Source organism: Macaca mulatta, chromosome 1, assembly GCF_049350105.2.
Source record: "Macaca mulatta isolate MMU2019108-1 chromosome 1, T2T-MMU8v2.0, whole genome shotgun sequence".
Taxonomy (NCBI): Eukaryota; Metazoa; Chordata; class Mammalia; order Primates; family Cercopithecidae; genus Macaca; species Macaca mulatta.
This window is the reverse complement of record NC_133406.1, coordinates 195,323,264-195,342,844: the sequence shown is the minus strand read 5'-3', so window position 1 is coordinate 195,342,844 and position 19,581 is coordinate 195,323,264. Positions and strand designations below refer to the sequence as shown.

Sequence of the window (19,581 nt, the reverse complement as noted above, 5' to 3'; positions counted from 1 at the left end):
ATATGATAGATATTCCCATGTTTCAAGTCTTTGATGTGATGACACTATTCTCTGTAATTCCCCTAGGAATGCAGCATTGCTTCTGGTTTGCTATGTTGGTAAGAAGGGGAAAGTTCCAGGCGGACTTCCTCTTAACTCTTTCTGCCATAATGACCCTGATCCCATGGATTTAGAGAGCCAGTGCAGGAATTCTGCCTCTGGTAGAATGTCTGTTCCAATTATTCTTTCAGGAACTGCGGAAATAACTACAGGATAAGCCCATAGACCAACTGGTTCCATATTTGGTAGGCCACAGTGGCATTTTTGGGCCCCCAAGAGTTATATCGATCCAGACATAGTGTCTAGTCACCTCCCAAAGGCCTGGATCTCTAGTTAATGGCATTAGGTCTCATTAAAGAAGACTCAGAGGGACATTTAATCATATATTGTAGCAATTCTGCAGGCTTGTATTTTGTTTTGCTTTGTTTTGTTTTGTTTTGTGGCAGGGTCTCACTGTTGCCAAAGCTAGAGAGCAGTGGGGTGATCATGGCTCACGGCGGCCTTGACCTCCCCGGGCTCAGGTGATCCTCCCACCTCAACTTCTCAAGTACCTGGGACTACAAGCATGCTCCACCACACCCAGCTAATTTTTCTGCTTTATGTAGAGATGGGTTTTCGCCATGTTGTCCAGGCTTACAGGGTTGTTTTTTAAAGGGACTCAGCCTCCCCTTGAATCTAGGGGCTTTGGGTCTGAAAACTGGCTTACTTCTGGAAACTGGGTGAATGTCCATGATTCTTTACTCTGTTGACTCAAGTTAGAATTTTGCCTCCCAGTCCTACCATCCAGTATGACAAAGCAGGGCAAAAAATGATGACTCTAGAGCTATGAAGCAATACATTAATATTTGGCACTTTCTTCTTCTTCTTCAATATTTTGATTAAGCATCCATCCATTCATCTGTTCATTTTTTTACCCAGCATTTATTGAGTAATGGGCCAAGAATGACATAGGCACTGGGGATATAAAGTGGAATAGAAAGTAATCTTTGGGCCAGGCTTGGTGACTCACACCTGTAATCCCAGGACTTTGGGAGGCTGAGGCAGATGACGACTTGAGGTCAGGAGTCTCAAGACCAGCCTGGCCAACACAGCAAAACCCTGTCTCTACTAAAAATACAGATATTAGCCAGGAGTGGTGGTGCATAAGGAGCTACTGGGTGACAGAGCAAGACTCCACCTCAAAAAAAAAAAAAAAAAAAAAAGGAAAGTATGATGGCTCACACCTGTAATCCTAGCACTTTGGGTGGCCAAGGCAGGCAGATCACTTGAACCTAGGAGTTCAAGACCAGCCTGGGCAACATGGTAAAACCCAGTCTCTACAAAAAAAACACAAAAATGTTCCGGGCATGGTGGCAAGCTTCTGTAGTCCCAGCTACTTGGGAGACGGAGGTGGAAGGATTGCTTGAACTTGGGAGGTCAAGGCTACGGTGAGCCATGATCATGCCACTGCACTCCAGCCTGGGCAACAGAGAGAGACTCTGTCTCCAAGAAAAAAAGAAAGTGATTTTTGTTCTTACACCATATGGTGTAATAAGCACCTTTTTTCTTCAGGAATGATTGGATGTTCATAGAAATGCCCACTTAAAGTCCTAGAGGCTGGGCGCGGTGGTTCACACCTGTAATCCCAGCACTTTGGGAGACCAAGTCCTGCAGATTACCTGAGGTCAGGAGTCCGAGACCAGGCTGGCCAACATAGTGAAACCTGTCTCTACTAAAAATACAAAAATTAGCCGGGTGTGGTGGTGCACGCCTGTAATCCCAGCTACTTGGGAGGCTGAGGAACGAGAATTGCTTGAACCCAGGAGGCAGATGCTGCAGTGAGCCAAGATTGCAAACTCTACTCCAGCCTGGATGACAGAGCAAGGCTGTGTCTAAAAAAAAAAGAAAAAAGAAAAAAAAAAAGTTCCTGGAACTCTAGGCTGAGTAGGCAGAAAGGCGGGGGCATGTTTATTTATTAGGGATTGTAGTTGGTGAGTAGTAATAGAGATTTAACTATGATGGCTTGTACAAATTTATTCTCACACGTAAGAGAATTCCAGAGGCACGCAGTCTAAGACTGGTATGCTCTAGAAAGTCACCTAGGATTCTATTTTTGTGCTTCACCATTCTTTATGCAGCTTCTATCTTCAAGGTTAAAATGTGGCTACTGGCACTCCAGCCATCATATCATAGTTCTGGGCAGGGAGATGAAAGTAAGAGAATTTCAGTGAAAGGGCTTCTCTGGAAGCCCTACTGCTTACAGCTTATTGGCCACCCTATCTAAAAGAGAGGTTAGGATGTAAAATTTTTCCTCTAGACATATGGCCCGTAAATTTTTCCTAACGAAGAAGGGAAAAAATGAATATTAGATATGCAATTAATCATCTGTAGATCAGAAGAAACAAAACATGGCCTGGCACAGTGTGTGTGTGTGTGTGTGTGTGTGTGTGTGTGTGTGTGTGTATACATATGTGTGTGTGTATATATGTGTATATATATACTGTGTGTGTGTATATACATGTGTATATACACACGTATATACACACAGAGAGAGAGAGAGAGAGTACAATGAGATGTATTATAAGGAAATGACTCATACAGTTATGGAGGCTGCAAAGTCCTGTGATCTGTTATCTTCAGGCTGGAGACCCAGGAAAGCCAGCGATACAGATTTCAGCTTCAGTCCAAAGGCCTGAGAACCAGAAGCACTGATGGTGTAAGTCCCAGTCTAAGGGCCAAAGAAGACCAACATCTCAGCTCAAGCCATTAGGCAGCTCGAGCAAACTAATATAGCCCCATTTAATCCTTCCCCCTGCAAAGTCAATTCATTAGCTCAATTTTATAGGTAAGAAAACAGACCTTGCCTGCGCCCGCCTGGAGCCAGCGGTTCTCTAAGCACCCAGCATCCAGCGAGACACGTCGCACACCGACAGAGGGGACATGGGCAGAGCAATGGTGACCAGGCTCGGGCTGGGGCTGCTGCTGCTGGGACTGCTCCTACCCACGCAGATTTATTCCAATCAAACAACTGTTGTAACAGTTTCAAGTAACTCCTCCCAGAGTACTTCAACGGCCCCAAATCCAGCTAATGCCACCACCAAGGCGGTTGGTGGTGCCCTGCAGTCAACAGCCAGTCTCTTCGTGGTCTCACTCTCTCTTCTACATCTCTACTGTCAAAAGACTCAGGCCAAGAAACATCTAAACTTCCCCATCTTCTACACCCAATCCACATGGCGTCTGGAAGTCCAATGTGGCAAGGAAAAACAGGCTTCGTCGAATCTACTAATTCCACACCTTTTATTGACACAGAAAATGTTGAGAATCCCAAATTTGATTGGTTTACAGAACATGTGAGAGGTTTGACTAGATGATGGATGCCAATATTAAATCTGCTGGAGTTTCATATGCAAGATGAAGGAGAGGCAACATCCAAAATAGCTAAGACATGTTTTCCTTGAATGTGGCTTAAGAAATATGGACACTTAATACTATCTTGAAAATAAGAATAGAAATAAAGGATGTGATTGTGGAATGGAAGAAAAAAAAAAAAAACTGAAACACAGAGAAGTGACATGACTTTCCTCCTCCTCCAGCTCATAAATGACAGGCTAGGGATGACAGCCCAGATTTGCTTGACATAGAGACCTCTGGGCTACTCAGAGATTTGACAGAATGGCCGGGCGCGGTGGCTCACGCCTGTAATCCCAGCACTTTGGGAGGCCGAGGTGGGCGGATCACAAGGTCAGGAGATCGAGACCACGGTGAAACCCCGTCTCTACTAAAAATACAAAAAATTAGCCGGGCGCGGTTGTGGGCGCCTGTAGTCCCAGCTACTCGGGAGGCTGAGGCAGGAGAATGGCGTGAACCCGGGAGGCGGAGCTTACAGTGAGCCGAGATCGCGCCACTGCATTCCAGCCTGGGCGACAGAGCGAGACTCCGTCTCAAAAAAAAAAAAAAAAAAAAAAGAGATTTGACAGAAATGTGGTATACTGCCACTCATCTCCCCTTTCTCCTTGACCTTTGTGAGTTCTCTTGACCTCTTTCTCCGAGTACCCCAGCCCAACCCCAGGCGTTGTCAATGACTCCCTGGCACAATTAGCTCTTTGCTTTCACTCAGTTAACTCAGAAATCTTCTGTGCCCTTGTAGAGATGCCCTTCCCTGAAATCCTCACATTTTAGAACCTATATCACCCCAACATCTCCCGCTAGTGTTAATTGGGTGGGATCTCTCCACCACTGTCCCCCTCTAGAGAGCTAGCCAGGGGCCAGGACAACTAGGCAAGCAGGCACTGCACCAGCTGCCCTCACAGCAGTTCACACGTGACATTCTGTTTAATCCTCACAACAAACCTGTAAGTTAGGCATTATTATATCTTCATTTTACAGATGAGAAAACGGAGGCACCATGCAGTAAAGAAACTTCCCTGTGCCAGGCACAGTGGCTCACACCTGTATTCCCAACACCTTGGGAGGCCAAGGCAGGAGCATCTCTTGAGCCCAGGAGTTCAAGGCTGTAGTGAGTCACGATCGCGTCATTGCACTCCAGCCTAAGCGACAGAGGAAGGCCCCTGTCTCATTAAATAAATAAATAAAAGAAACTTTCCTAATGCCACATAGTTAGTGATACTTGACCTAGACTACGGTCAGAGAAAGCTTCCTTGAGAAGCTTTGAGCTGAAGGAGTAGAAAATAGAAGAATATTGCTATGGTCTGAATGTTTGTGTCCCTTAAGTTTCATATGTTAAAATTTTAACTCCCGAGGTGAAAGGTATTGGGTGGGGGACCTTTGGGAGAGAAACAGATCACGAGGGTTCCTCATGAATGGGATTAGTGCTCATATTAAAGAAGCTCAAGGGAGCTTGTTTGCCCTCCCAGTATGTGAGGACACAGCAAGAAGGCGCCATCTGTGAACAGGAAGAGGGCCCTCACCAGACACCAAATTTGCCAGCACCCTGATCTTGGAGTTCCCAGCCTCTAGAACTGTGAGAAATAAAGTTCTTTTGTTCTATAAGCTACCTGGTCTATGGAATTTTGTTATAGCAGCCCAAATGGACTAAGATGAGTATCATGTGCAAAGGTCCTGCACCAGGAGGGAGCCTGTGTGTTTGAGAGAAGATCATGTGGCTGAAGCAGGGTAAGAAGAGAGCTGAGCAAGATGGGGCAGAGGCCAGGCTAGACAAGGCCTTGAAGGCCTCCCTGAAGTTTTAGATCTCTGTTATAAGAGCAACAGGAAGCCATCAGCTGGTTTTAAACAGAGAAATAATGAGGTGAAGCCATCAGTAGGTTTTAAGCAGTTGGAAAAGATTCTTCTGGGACAGTGTAGATAAATGATTGCATGGAGAGTGAAATGCAGGGAGACCACTAGGGTCCATGGTGGTAATCCAAGCAAGAGACGCTGGTAATGCGGATTAGGACAACAGCAGTAGAGATAGAAGTGAAAATGTAAAGAAGTGGATGCTTTCAAGAGCCATGTAAGAGAGAAAATTGGCAGCACTTGGTGACTGGATATGGCTACGGGGTGAGGGAGAGGTTGAGGTCCAGGTTTCTGGCTGGTGCAACTAGCTGGGTAGTACATATTTCACTCAGACAGGGGATGCTGGGCAAAGAAAAGATTTGGGGGAAAGCGTGTTCAGCTTGAGACATGTTGGATTTGAGTAAGACACCAAAGGGGAATTATCCAAAAGACAGTTGGACATGGGAGCTCGAAAGTCAAAACAGAGGTGTGGGCTGGAGGTACGTATTTGGGAGCTGTAACCAGGACCAGCCCATCCACTAGGCACAGTAGAGACATGAGTGCCCCAGTACTTTTAGGGCTGACAAAAATGCTTTAATTCCTGATATGGTTTGGATGTTTGTCCCCACCCAAATCTCATGTCAAATTGCAATCCCCAGTGTTCGAGGTGGGACCTGGTAGCAGGTGATTGGATCATGGGGGTGAACTTCTCATGAATGGTTTGGCACCATCCTCTTGGTGCTGTCCTCACAATAGTGAGTGAGTTCTTGCAAGATCTGGTCATTTAAAGGGGTGTGGCACCTCCCCTGCCCTGCCCCGCCCTCTTGCTTCTGCTTTCCCCATGTGATAGGCCTGCTCTCCCTTCACCTTCCACCATGATTGGAAGCTTCCCGAGGCCTCCCAGAAGCAGATACCACTACATTTCCTGTACAGCCTGCAGAAACATGAGCCAATTAAACCTCTTCTCTATTTCTTTTTCATTTTTTTAAAATAATTGAGATGGGATCTTGCCATGTTGCCCAGGCTGGTCTCAAACTCCTGGGCTCAAGTGATCCTCTTGCCTCAGCCTCCCAAAGTACTAGGATTACAGGCATGAGCCACTGTGCCCAGCCAAAACTTCTTTCTTGTCTCAGGTATTTCTTTCTTCTTTCTTTCTTTCTTTTTTTTTTTTTTTTTTTTGAGACAGGATTTTGCTCTGTCACCCAGGCTGGAGTGCAGTGGAACAATCTCAGCTCACTGCAACCTCTGCCTCCTGGGTCCAAGCAATCTTCCCATCTCCGCCTCCCCAGTAGCTGAGACTACAGGCACACACCACCACAACAGGCTAATTTTTTATTTTTCTGTAATTTTAGGTAGAGATGAGGTTTCTCTATGTTGCCCAGGCTGGAGGAATTTCTTTCTAGCAGTACAAGAACACTCTAATACAATTCCCTTTAAATCAGAAGAAAAAACAAACTTTTAAGTCAAAGGATTTTTGGCTTGTTTTTGAGACAGAGTCTCGCTCTGTCACCCATGCTGGAGTGCAGTGGCATGATCCTGGCTCACTGCAATCTCCACCTCCTGTATTCAAGCGATTCTCCTGCCTCAGCCTCCCGAGTAGCTGGAATTACAGGTGCACACCATCACACCCAGCTAATTTTTGTATTTTTAGTAGAGACGGGGTTTCACCATGTTGGCCAGGCTGGTCTCGAACTCCTGACCTCAAGTGATCTACCCGCCTCGGCCTCCCAAAGTGCTGGGATTATAGGCGTGAGCCACTGCACACAGCCTGTTTAAGAGACAGAGTTGCTCTGTCGGCCAGGCTGGGGTGCAGTGGCCTGATAGTAGCTCACTGCAGCCTCAAACTCCTGGGCTTGAGTGACCCTCCTGCCTCAGCCTCCCAAGTAGCTGGGACTACAGGCTTGACTGCGCCTGGCAAAGATGTTTTAATAAATAATATTAATATAATTTATTTTGTGCTAATGCAGTCATAAAATATAATGTTAAAAAAATGTTTACAGGCCGGGCGCAGTGGCTCACGCCTGTAATCCCAGCACTTTGAGAGGCCAAGGCGGGAGAATCACGAGGTCAGGAGTTCAAGACCAGTCTGGCCAACATAGTGAAACTCCATCTCTACTAAAAATACAAAAATTAGCCGGGCATGGTAGCGCGTGCCCATAGTCCCAGCTAATCGGGAGGCTGAGGCAGGAGAATCGCTTGAACCCGGGAGGTGGAGGTTGTGGTAAGCAGAGATCATGCCACTGCACTCCAGCCTGGACGACAGAGTGAGACTCTGTCTCTAAAAAAAAAAAAAAAAAAAAGTTTACATAGGAAGGGGCCCACAAAAGTCTTAATGCTGCTCTGTTTGTAACAATAAACATGCTTTCTGCTATAACAGAAACCCACTGGCAATGGCTCCAACAGTGACAATGGTTTAATTTCCCTTGTGTAAGGAAGTTCAGCATTAGTGTGGCCTTCAGGGTTGGCAGATCGAGTGCCCTAAAGGTCAAAGACTCCTTCCAGCTCTCCGCTCTGCCATCTTTACAGATGGCTCCATCCTCAGGTGTTAGCAAAACAGCTGCAGCAGTTCCAGGACACCCTCAGACTTGACAACATTCCCAGGAAAAAGAGATACTGCTGTTTACATCGCTCTCACCTAGCAGTGAGGAAACCTTTCCCAGAAGGCCTTCACCAAATGTCCTTGTTATGGAATAAATGTTTGTGTCCTACAACATTCTTACGTTGAAATCCTAACCCCCATGGTATGTATTAGGAGATGGGGCCTTTGGGGGGCAATTAGGTCAGGTGATTAGGTGTTGGATGCCCTTACAAAAGAGACCCCCAAAGAGCTCTCTTATCATCTTATTTTATTTTTATTTTTTTAGAGACAGGGTCTTGCTCTGTCACCCAGGCTGCAGTGCAGTGGCATGATCATAGCTTACTGCTGCCTTGAGCTCCTGGCCTCAAGCGATGGTCTTGCCTCAGCCCCCAAGTAGCTGGACCTACAGGTTCTCACTATGTTGCCCAGGTTGGTCTTGAATTCCTGGCCTCAAGCAATCCTCCTGCGTTGGTCTCCCAAAATGTTGGTATTACAGGTGTGAGCCATAGTGCCCGGCCCCCAGAGAACTCTCTAGCCCTCTTTCTGCCAAGTGAGGTCACAGCAAGAAGACAGTCAATGAACCAGGAAGCAGGCCCTCACCAGACACTGAATCTTCCCATCCTTTGATCTTGGTCCCCAGACTTCAGAACTGTAAGAAATACATGTATATTATTTAAATCATCCAGTCGATGGTATTCTGTTATAGCAGCCTGAACTGACTAAGATGGTCCCTCTCATCTCACTGAGCAGGACTGGAACATATCTTCATTCCTAAACCAACTACTGGCTAGAAGGATGGAATGAATGTGATGGGCTGAGATCAATCATGTGGGGTGGAAGAGTGCTTAGGGAGTCAACCCTATGCCTTCTCTAGAAGTCTTCCTCTGGGAGGTGGGAATTGAAGCTGAAAGCATGGATGAGCTCACCCAGAGAGTGTTCAGAGGAAAAGAAGCACAGAGGACCTGGGAGCTTCAGCATCTCCAGCTCAACTGGAAGGTTACAGAGGCAGAGACTGAATCAGTTACGGCTCCTGCTGCAGAAGGGCTTCCTGTCTGATGGAAGAGACCACCATCAAATACAGTTACAGATGGACCCAAAGTGTAGTTGGGTCAGCCTGTGACAGTAAACTGGATTGGAGTCTCAGTTGTGTATTAATAACTGTGTGACTTTGGGCAGGTTACTTAAGCTCAATGAATCAGTTTCTTCCTCTGTAAGCACCCTATACATAGTAAATATCAAATACAGTTATTATTGTCCACATGATTATCATATTTAGGTGATGGGAGGCCAATGGATGGGATCTAAGCAGGAAAGCGTCCTGGTTAGCTTTGCGTCTCAATCAGGTAGCTTGGGCAGCCTGTGTTCTGTCCCTGCTCAGAGGTACCTCTTCCCTTCACTGAGTTTCCATCCAGCTTCCCCCAGAACTGAGCCCCACCAGACCCTTTCAGGCCCCAGCAGCATCTCCACAAAATCTCTCTGTTGAATTTAGCTGTGCTTCTGTGCCTCGGAATCAGGATGAGTTACTGTCCCTCATTTCACCTCTGTCCACTTGCATTGTTGCCGCTCCAAGAAATTAATCAGGTTTATTAAGCATGACCTCTCTTTTGTGAGCCCTGCTCCTGGCCTGCTGATCTGTACCTGTCTGCTGCTCTCCTGGCTCAGCTCAATTGGAGAGGCCTCAGCCTTCATTACTGCCTTGGTGGGGGCAGGGATAAGTGGCCGGGTGACCACATCTTTTGTTTGCAGAGACTGACGCACCAGGCTGGATCAGAGACAAAGGCAGGATGCTCTGCTAGAGTGAGCACAAGGCCCTTTGTTGCCATGGCTGTGGAAAAATAGGAACAAAAAGGATAAACGTTGCATCCAAATATGCTAATAATTAACACTTAGCACCATGGATATAAAAAGCACTTAATGCTAAATTATAATGATCATAATAACTAGTCTTTATTCAGCCCTACTCCATATGGTACCATGGCTTGGTAGCTAAGTATGTGTGAGCTGGAGCCTAAGTGCTTGGGTCCAAATCCTGGCTCTGCTATTTACTAGCTCTGTGACCTCGGGCAAGTTACTCAAGCTCTCCCATCTCAATCTTTGCACCTGTAAAGCACAGATAATGAAAGTACACAGCTCATAGGGTATACAAGTTCACATTATGCTTAGAAAGCACTTCAACACGGCCTGCCACATGATAAGCACTCAATGAAGATTTTATTTTTATATACATTTTTATAGACATTGATCAGCAAATTTAGACCTCAAAACAAACTTGTGACATAGATATTATTATTCCTATTTACCAGTTTAGGAACTCAAGACTCGGAGAGGTTGAGTAACTTTCCCGAGGTCACCCACCAAGAAAATAGCAGAACCCAGTTCTGTCTGACTATAAAGTCCTACGCTTTCCACCGCACCAGGTGACTGTCTTCCATGAGCTTCTGGCAAGAAGCCCCAGGTCAGTGTAAGGGTACATTGTTGATGACTGTCTCACAGTTCCCTCTTCCGTTTAGTCACAGTTGGAAGGTACTGGGTGTTTTCAGAATGAAGGACAGAGGAGTCCCGAGTACAAGGCAGCTTCATCAATCATTTCTGTCCACTCCAGCCCTGCATTATGCTCAGCCTGCCCTAGATGTGCAAGGCCTAGTTCTCTGGTAGAAGATGGAAGCTTGAGGACTTGCTCAAGCTCCATCACCTATCCGATGATGTGGCTGGCTGAGTGGAGCCACAGGGCAGAAATTGGCCACAGGGCAACAGGTCACACCAGGCACAGGTGCTGGGTAGGTCTGGGGCCAAGGTGGCCTTGGCAGATTTTTGCACCCTAAGACTCTTGGACAGAGTCAAGGAAATGCAGTGAACCTGCACAGCCTAAAGCCCATTGCATTTGAATAGCAACTCCCTGCCAGGGAACTTAAGATTCCTGAAGGATGTATTTTGTTTTTTAATATGAAGGAATCCCAGAGTCTGGCTTATTACACCTCCTGTGGAGGGGACATCTGGCTGCCAGACCACTGCCCATCACAACAAAAGCAACTTTTGTTCAATATTCAAAAGCAGCTCAATTCCTAAGTGACTGCCTGGGCAAAATAAAACTCAGCCTTACAATGTTCCTGGGAAGGAGAGAAGCCTGGCTATACAATTAACTGCAACCATTCACTGAGCATGACCCTGGTCACAGCCCCCACCCAGCACTTGTCCTTCCAGTTTATGGCTAACTCCTGTGCTCTCCCATGTCCAGACGTCCCTTTGCAATCATATGGGAGTGGGCTAGGTCCATCCTTGACTCTGGGAAACATAGCCCTGGCTCCTCAATTAGGACCCAGCTTGGTGTCAGAATAAGGGCTCATGAAAGAGCCTCCCTGGATGTCCCCAGGCTATGTCCACATTTAGTTCAAGGTGTCAGAATAAGGGCTCATGAAAGAGCCTCCCTGGATGTCCCCAGGCTATGTCCACATTTAGTTCAAGGTGGCAGAGCCCACTCATGAAAGGACAAGCAAGCTGTCAATGCCATGTGTCCATCCCCTTCCCCAAGCTCTGATTACAGGCCTCCTTCCTCAACCGCTTCCACCCACACCTGCCTCTTGCTTCCCATTCACATCCCTGGGTTTCCAAACGAAGATCAGAGCAGCAGAAAAATGGCCAGGCTGCAGGTTCAGGGAAAATCGCAGGAGCTGTGTGGTTGGACAGACATGGGTTTGAATTTCACCACTTAACACCTGTGTGACTTGGGCTGGTCACAATCTCTGAGTCTCAGTTTTCTCATTTCTAAAAGGGGAGTAATATGTACTCTTAGGATTTCTATAAGGATTAGAAACAGTATGTGTAAGTGTGTTATACCCGGTGGCACTCACTAAATGGTAGCGATTGCCTGACAAAGGTGAGTCTCTTTATATTTATTTACAGTGTAAATACTGTTTCTCTCTTAATTCTTACAATTACCAGGCTGCATGCAGGGTCTGCCCACCACAGATGTTGCTGTGAGGGGCTTGGCTGGGTTGAAGCTAAGCCCTCTTGCTGGGCCTAGACCTTGGTCCAGGGCAGATATGGGAGTTTTGGCTATTTTGTCCGTGGTTGGGTGACCAACTCTCCCAACTGCTTGGGATTATCCCAGCTTTAGCACTGAAAATTCCTTGTCCTTGGAACACTGAAAGTTCAGTCCTGGGAAAACTGGGATGGTTGGTCATCCTATCAAGGCAGCTGGCCAAGACAGATGGAAAGGTATCAGACCTGTGGGAAGAAGCTGGGCTTTTTGACAACCTTCCTGGATGAACACACCAGGCTGGGGACCACTCAGCCTAGACTGAGTTAAGCTGAGGCCAATGATGACATCTACAGGTCATGTGCAAAAACTGCAGCCTAGGAATCACCCACTTGGCCCATAAGTGGTTCGTTCATATATTTATTGTGGTTCATATATTCATATATGTATTGTGAATAAACATATTCATATATTTATTGTGCTCTCAACACTGGGCATAAGTCTCGGGGGTGTTGGAAGGCATCCACCGGCAAGTGAAATTTATGCTGAGGCTTGGTGATTCAAAAAGTGTTAGCCAGGTTAAGGTGGGAGGGAAAGAAAGAGTACTCCAGGATGGAGAGAACAGCAAAGAAAAAAGCCCTGAGTGTGAAGGAACAGAAAACCTTCAAAAAACAAATTACAGCATGGGGAAGGGGACAGTGGTAACCAAAAAAAGCTGGAGAGTTTGTACTAATCAGCCATGGAAAAGTTTCTGTCTTTACCCTAAGAGCAATCAGAACTTATTGAAAGGTTTTAAAAAGCAGGATAGTCACATAATTAGAGCTGCATTTCTCAAAGTTAACTCTGGCTGCAGGGTGGAGGCTGGTTTAAAGAGTAGCAAGCCTATCACTTCAACCCGGGGGGTCAAGGCCACAGTGAACTGAGATCACGCCAGGGCACTCCAGCCTGGGGGACAAAGTGAGACCGTGTCTCAAAAAAAAAAAAAAAAAAGAGAGTAGCAAGCCTAAAGCCAGAGAGCCAACTAGAATATCATTGCAGTGTCCAGGTGGTACAGAAAGTGGTGGGGACAAGGGGAGGAAAAGAAAGGTGACTGTTGGTAAAAAATAATGGAAAACTGGTCGGGTACGGTAGCTTACACCTATAATCCCAGCACTTTGGGAGGCTGAGGCGGGTGGATCACAAGGTCAGGAGATCGAGACCATCCTGGCTAACACCATGAAACTCCGTCTCTACTAAAAATACAAAAAATCAGCTGGGCGTGGTGGTGGGCGCCTGTAGTCCCAGCTACTCAGGAGGCTGAGGCAAGAGAATGGCGTGAACCCGGGAGGTGGAGCTTGCAGTGAGCCAAGATCACGCCACTGCACTCCAGCCTGGGCAACAGAGCGAGACTCCATCTCAAAAAGAAAAAAAAAAAAAAAGAAAGAATGGAAAATTAGCAAGGCATGGTGGTGTGTGACTGTGGTCCTAGCTTCTCGGGAGGCTAAGGCAGGAGGATCACTTACAGCCGGAGAGGCTGAGGTTGCAGTGAGGCATGATTGCACCACTGCACTCCAGTCTGGGCAAAAGAGCAAGAACCTGCCTCAAAAGAAAAAAAAAGGGAAAGAGATTATGGAAATAGAATGGACAGGGCCATGGTGGATTGACGAATAGGGAGGTTCAAAAATGACCTGTAGGTTTCTGGCTAGGAGAGCAGTGGAACAGCTACTGAGATGGGAGCACGAGAAGGGGGAGGATAATGGTGGGTATGATTGATTTGAGGTCCCTGTGGGACATTCAACTCAAGATGACAAATAAGCAGTTGAATAAAGGTTAGCAAGGGAGACTTCACTGTGTGGACCAACTGCATATAGATGGTAACCAAAGCCCTGAGCAGCACTAACATTTCAGTGGGCAGAGGAAACACAACATGGTTAGAGGAAAACCAGGCAAGTGTTCCTCCTCTGGCACAAGAATGTTTCAAAAAGGAGAGAATGGTCAACTGTATAAAGTCTTTTTGAGAAGCAGTGAAATGAGATCTGAAGATTGTCCATAGGACAACATGAAGATCATTGATGACCTTAGAGCCTTTGAAGGTGGAGTGATAGAGAGAAGCCAAATTAGAATGAGTTGTGGAGTGAGTAGGAGGTAAGGCGGTGGAGAAAGTGAGTGCAGACAATTTGAATAAATGTAGCTAAACAAGTCACCAACAGGAGGGTAAATAGGTAAAATCATAAATTAAACACACACATAGCTTTTACCCCAACAATTCTGCTTCCAAGAAATCAGCCTGCAAACATACTCCACATGTGCACAAAGACCCACAGAAAGGATGTTTACTACACCATTTTATAAACAGCTACAATGTTCATCAATAGAGGGCTGGTTAAATTAATATAACACATCCACATAACAGGGTATTATGTGGCCATTAAAAATATCATGGTAGGCTGGGCACAGTGGCTGACACCTGTAATCCCAGCACTTTGGGAGGCCGAGGCAGGCGATCACCTGAGGTCAAGTGTTCGAGAACAGCATGGCCAACATGGCGAAACTCCATCTCTACTAAAAATACAAAAATTAGCCCAGCGTGGTGACGAGTGCCTGTAATCCCAGCTATTCGGGAGGCTGAGCCAGGAGAATCACTTGAACCCCGGAGGCGGAGGTTGCAATGAGCCGAGATCGTGTCACTGCCTGGGCACAGAGTGAGACTTCTGTTTCAGAAAAAAAAAAAAAAAATTCATGGTAGGGCTGGGCACAGTGGCTCAGCCTGTAATCTCAGCACTTTGGGAGGCCAGGGGGGGCAGATCACCTGAGGTCAGGAGTTCCAGACCAGCCTGGCCAACATGGCAGAAACCCCCATCTCCACTAAAAATACAAAAATTAGCCCAGCGTGGTGGCGCACGCCTGTAATCCCAGCTACTTGAGTGGCTGAGACATGAGAATCGTTCGAACCCAGTGGTGTGCCATTGCACTCCAGTCTGGGCAACAGAGCCAGACTCCATTAAAAAAAAAAAAAAAGTACATATGGTAAATATTATGTGTATTTTACCAAAACAATTTTTTATTTTTAAGGCAGTCTTGCCCTGTCGCCCCGTCTGAAGTGCAGTAGTGCGATCACAGCTCACTGCAGCCTTAACCTCCCCCAGCTCAGGAGATCCTCCCACCTCAGCCTCCCGAGTAGCTGGGACCACAGGCCTGCGCCACCACGCCCGGCTAATTTTTGTATTTTTGTAAAGACCATGTTGGCCAGGCGGGTCTCGAACTCGTGATCTCAAGTGATCCGCCCGCCTCAGTCTCCCAAAGCGCTGGGATTACAGGCGTCAGCCACCGTACCTAGCCGAAAAAGAATTTTTTAAAGTCACCATCTCTGCGAGGTTTTTCTGGGCCATCCCCAGGTAAAATGTCAAGCCCTCCACAAGCCGGAAGAGAGTCGGAGTCCTGTGGGGGAGGCAGGGGCGTGTCCAGAAAGGCGGGAGCTTCCGAGCCGCCTCCACGGGAAGGGAAAGGGGCGGGAGCTTGGAGGGGGCGGGTCCAGAACGGCTGGAGCTTCCGGGGCCGCCGCCTCTGGAAGGAAAAGGGGAGGGAGCCTAGAGGGGGCGGGACCAGGAAGGAGAGGGCTTGGGTTTTTGGGGTGTCAGCCTGCTCCTGCTGGGATAGGCAAGAGAGGGAAGGGCCGAGGCTTACGGTTTCGGAGTGAGGGGAGCTGCTCGGCAAGCCGCCGCGCCTGGGTTAAGAGCAGTAGGAGGAACGTGGCTTCACGACTTCGGCTCCTCGGCCATCCACAGCCGGGCCTCCGCCTCTGCTGACCTGGCTGCTGTAGAAGGCAGAAGAGGCCTGAAGCCTGCAGCAGCACCCTGCCCCGCGGCCCCGCGCGCCCTCCAGTGGCGTCATCCCGTTCGCTTTGGTCTCGACTGGCGCGCCTATCCTCCGCAGCAGCACCCCTTGGGAGGGCAATCGCGGCCAGGCTCCGAGGACCCATCTTGTGAAAGTTCCCCGTGGTCCTGACTTTAAGGGAAAAGGGGTCGTACGTGGGCCACGGCCGGAAGGGAGACCCAACATCCATGATGACGTCTGCCCGCCAGCCTCCCTCTTCAGAGCCCAGTCTGTGCCTTGCATCAAAGTCAAGCACAGGGCTCTTGTAGGGCACCGAGCCCCAGCCAAATCACCCTTTTCTTTCAGATAGCCCCCACTTACGCCCAGAAACCTTACTCCCTCCCTCTGGAGCAGGTGGGAAGTGAAAGGCCGGGGGGCCTGTTTCTGCTCCCTCTGTCTGTACCTGTGGCCCTTGAGTGAAAGCCCCAGCCATTGTACCAAAGACCTGAAGGTTCCAGGATTGCTCACTTGGGACCCTGACTATGAAGGGTCAAGATAGTCCATTCTGCCCCAGCACTCAGAACCTTATTACCAAGGCCCCTGCCCCAGGAATCCACCATCAAAACCAGGGCCCTGCCAGTGCCTTCCCAGTGTTCAGGCCTAGGGAAGAGCAGCCCCATTATGCCTGTTATTCCTGATCCTTCTGCAGTCTCTCTCTTTGTGACCCCATGGCCTTTGCTGCTATGGCTGCCCTGGCTCCACAGAGTGCCAGGTCAGAGACACCCTGGCCTACATAGGTTCACAGGCTAAAACCTGGGCTTCCTGCCAGGCTGCAACTCCCAGCTGCACACCGCAACCTGAGAAATCTCAGCACAGTCTAAGAAGTAGTAATGGGGTCGCTTCCGACTCGCTGGGGAAGGGAGATGAGGGCCTCTAGCTCTCCATGCCCAGTCTCTCATCATCAAAGTCATTTAAGGCCCCAGCGACCCCAGGGTTCAGCAGCATTCTGTTCATCATGAGCAGAGGGGTGACTGAATAGAATGGGAGGCAGGTGTGGCCTGAGCAGTTCCCAACTTGAATTTTCCCTTGAGCTTAGTGATTTGGGGCGGGGTTGGGGGGGCAGTTTGAGATATTTTCCCTTCACTTGTGGGAAATCTTCAGCCCCACAAATCGCTAAGCTGAAAGGAAAAGTCAAGCTGGGAACTACTCAGGGCAAACCTGCCTCCCATTTGATTCAAAGTCACTCCTCTGCTCACTGAGATAGACACATACCTGATTGCCTCCTTTGGAGAGGCTTATCAGAAAATAAAATAATGCAACCATTTGTCTCTCACTTACCTGCAACCTGGAAGCCCCCTCCCCGGTTGGAGTTGTCCCCGCCTTTCTGGACGGAACCAACGTACCTCTTACGTATGTTGATTAATGTCTCATGTCTCCCTAAAATGTATGAAAACAAACTGTGCCCCGACCGCCTTGGGCACATGGCGTTGGGACTCCCTGAGGCTGTGTCACAGGCACGCATCCTCAACCTTGGCAAAATAAAGTTTCTGAGTTAACTGAGACCTGTCTCAAATTTTCAGAGCTCACATTTTGGTAACCGTTGAGGGATTCTGAGTGGAGATGCCCCTGACTTTTGACAAATCTGTCAGTGCTTGGTACCAGCAGGAGCTAACTTTATGCCAAACCAATAAGACAATTTACTGAGGTCTGAGAGTACCCCCTCCAGAGAATCCCTGATCTCCCAAAATTTGGTCAAGAGCTAAAGTTTATTTTGCTGTACAGCTCCTCTTTTTCTAGAGTTTTACTTGCTTGCAACACAAGGAAGGCAGCTTTTTTCCTGCTTCCATGACAATAGAATGCAAATAACTCCTATGGAGTTTGAGCTTGCTTCTAACAGGGAAGGTGAGTTTGTTTCTTTTTTGTTTTTTGTTTTTTTCCTGCTTCTAGGATGGTAGAAAGCAACCTTCAGCCTGAGACCCATCCCTAGATAAGTAACTGAATTGGGGTTTCTCTTGGATAAAGTTAAGGTTGACAACCAGCTGGTCTTAATTTCTCCTTACCATTAGAGCGCTTGGTGATCTTATTGTTGGTGTTTTGTTGTTATTTTTGTTCCGGTCTGAAGTTGTTGTTTAAGGATCCTCATTCTAGTTCAGAGATGCATTCTAAAGGGTCTTCTCTATTGCTTTTTCTCCCAAATTTAAACTTAATTCGGTTTGTCTGTGTGTATTTGCATGGAGAAGTGAACTGTTGTTTTCATAAGTTAATGACAGTTTTCTCAGCTCCAAAGAGAAAGGGCATTTACTCCTCCCAGCTGGAAGCGCCCCTGGGTGACTGGAGGCCTCATGGGAGTCTCTGGGGGGTTGACCCCTTGCGACAGGCAGCGCCCTGGAGGGAAATCCCTAATAAAAATTATTTTTTAAAATGGCTTATCCAGGAAATGCATATAAGGGCTGATCACCCAGCCTTCTGAGCCCTCTCTGAGGTCATAAACCTCTGGAGAGAGAAACCCAGACATGTAAGAGGGTGGAAACGACTCAGCGATGACACACCGTAGCGTCCTGCCCACAAGCAGCACATATCAATCCACCACAAAAAAAAAAACCTGGGCCACAGCTCAGTTCCTCCTATTAAGACAAAAAAAAAAAAAAAAAAAAAGTTGGAACCAATCTAAGAATGAGGAGGAAACAAGGAGAATGACCCCCTTTCGAGCACTCCATAGAGTTGATGGCACCTCTGCTTGCCAAAGTTTATGAAAATGGAAATAATATGGCCTTTGTGCACATTTACATTAAGGAAAAAGAGCCTTAAGATCGACCTGCAAATTATAGAGTTCCTAAGTGCTCTTTTTCTCTATTTTTTTCTTTTCTGCCTGCTCTAAATCTGCTGTTATTTTTCTATTAAGATAAAAAGCACTGTATCCAACAAGTTCTTTTTGCAGGCTAGCGAATTTGTGTTTATCTCATGGCTAAAAGTTCTGAAGTAAAAGCTATAGGATATTTGTTTATGTGTGTGTCTATGTGTGTGTATATATATATATTTAAAAGACCTTTATAATTTCTACAATTTTATGCTTAATTGGCAATTAAATCTGTTTTAATTTCCCTCTAGCACACCAAACATTTTCTGTCCAACCTTATAATGTAAATTTTGCTATTTGACTTTCACCTGAGTTGTTTCTTTAATATGCAAATTTAAAGCTATTTACCTGAAAATTCCCCAGGGTTATGAAATAGGTCATTAAGAATCTGAAAGTCTGGCCAGGCCCGGTGGCTCAAGCCTGTAATCCCAGCACTTTGGGAGGCCGAGACGGCGGATCATGAAGTCAGGAGATCGAGACCATCCTGGCTAACACGGTGAAACCCTGTCTCTACTAAAAAATACAAAAAAAAAAAAAAAAACTAGCCGGGCGAGGTGGCCGGCACCTGTAATCCCAGCTACTTGGGAGGCTGAGGCAGGAGAATAGCATAAACCCCGGAGGCAGAGCTTGCAGTGAGCTGAGATCCAGCCACTGCACTCCAGCCTGGGCGACAGAGCAAGACTCTGTCTCAAAAAAAAAAAAAAAAAAAAAGAATCTGAAAGTCTAATATAGGGGAGAAAAAGGTTTTCATAAATCTGTAAAATGTACTTCTATCGGCATGCCTAACACGTCTATGTATTCATGTGTCGTGTACACAATGTTTCACTACTAAAAATATATAAAAGAGTGCTAATTAATTGGCTTAAAATAATGAAATAAAAGTGCTTAAATCATATACTACAAAAGAAAAGACTAGTGAAGTGCTCTTTCAAGTTTATGTAACTTAAGTAAAATCTTTAATAAATAAGCTAGCTTTAAAATTAATGGTAAGGTGATATTAGAAATGTCTTAAGGCTGGGCGCAGTGGCTCAAGCCTGTAATCCCAGCACTTTGGGAGGCCGGGCGGATCACGAGGTCAGGAGATCGAGACCATCCTGGCTAACACGGTGAAACCCCGTCTCCACTAAA

General features: G+C 46.9%; 1 protein-coding gene across 1 annotated transcript in view; it reads right to left on the bottom strand.

Annotated features, from left to right (window-relative positions):
* LOC144333799 (uncharacterized) overlaps nt 1–15,941 on the bottom strand; it is a 79,198-nt gene extending 63,257 nt beyond the window's left edge. The window contains exon 1 of the mRNA XM_077959778.1: nt 15,468–15,941. Coding sequence (XP_077815904.1) covers nt 15,468–15,846 — 379 coding nt within the window. The 5' untranslated portion in view covers nt 15,847–15,941. The remainder of the gene's footprint in view (nt 1–15,467) is intronic.
* Between the last annotated feature and the right edge of the window lie 3,640 nt (nt 15,942–19,581).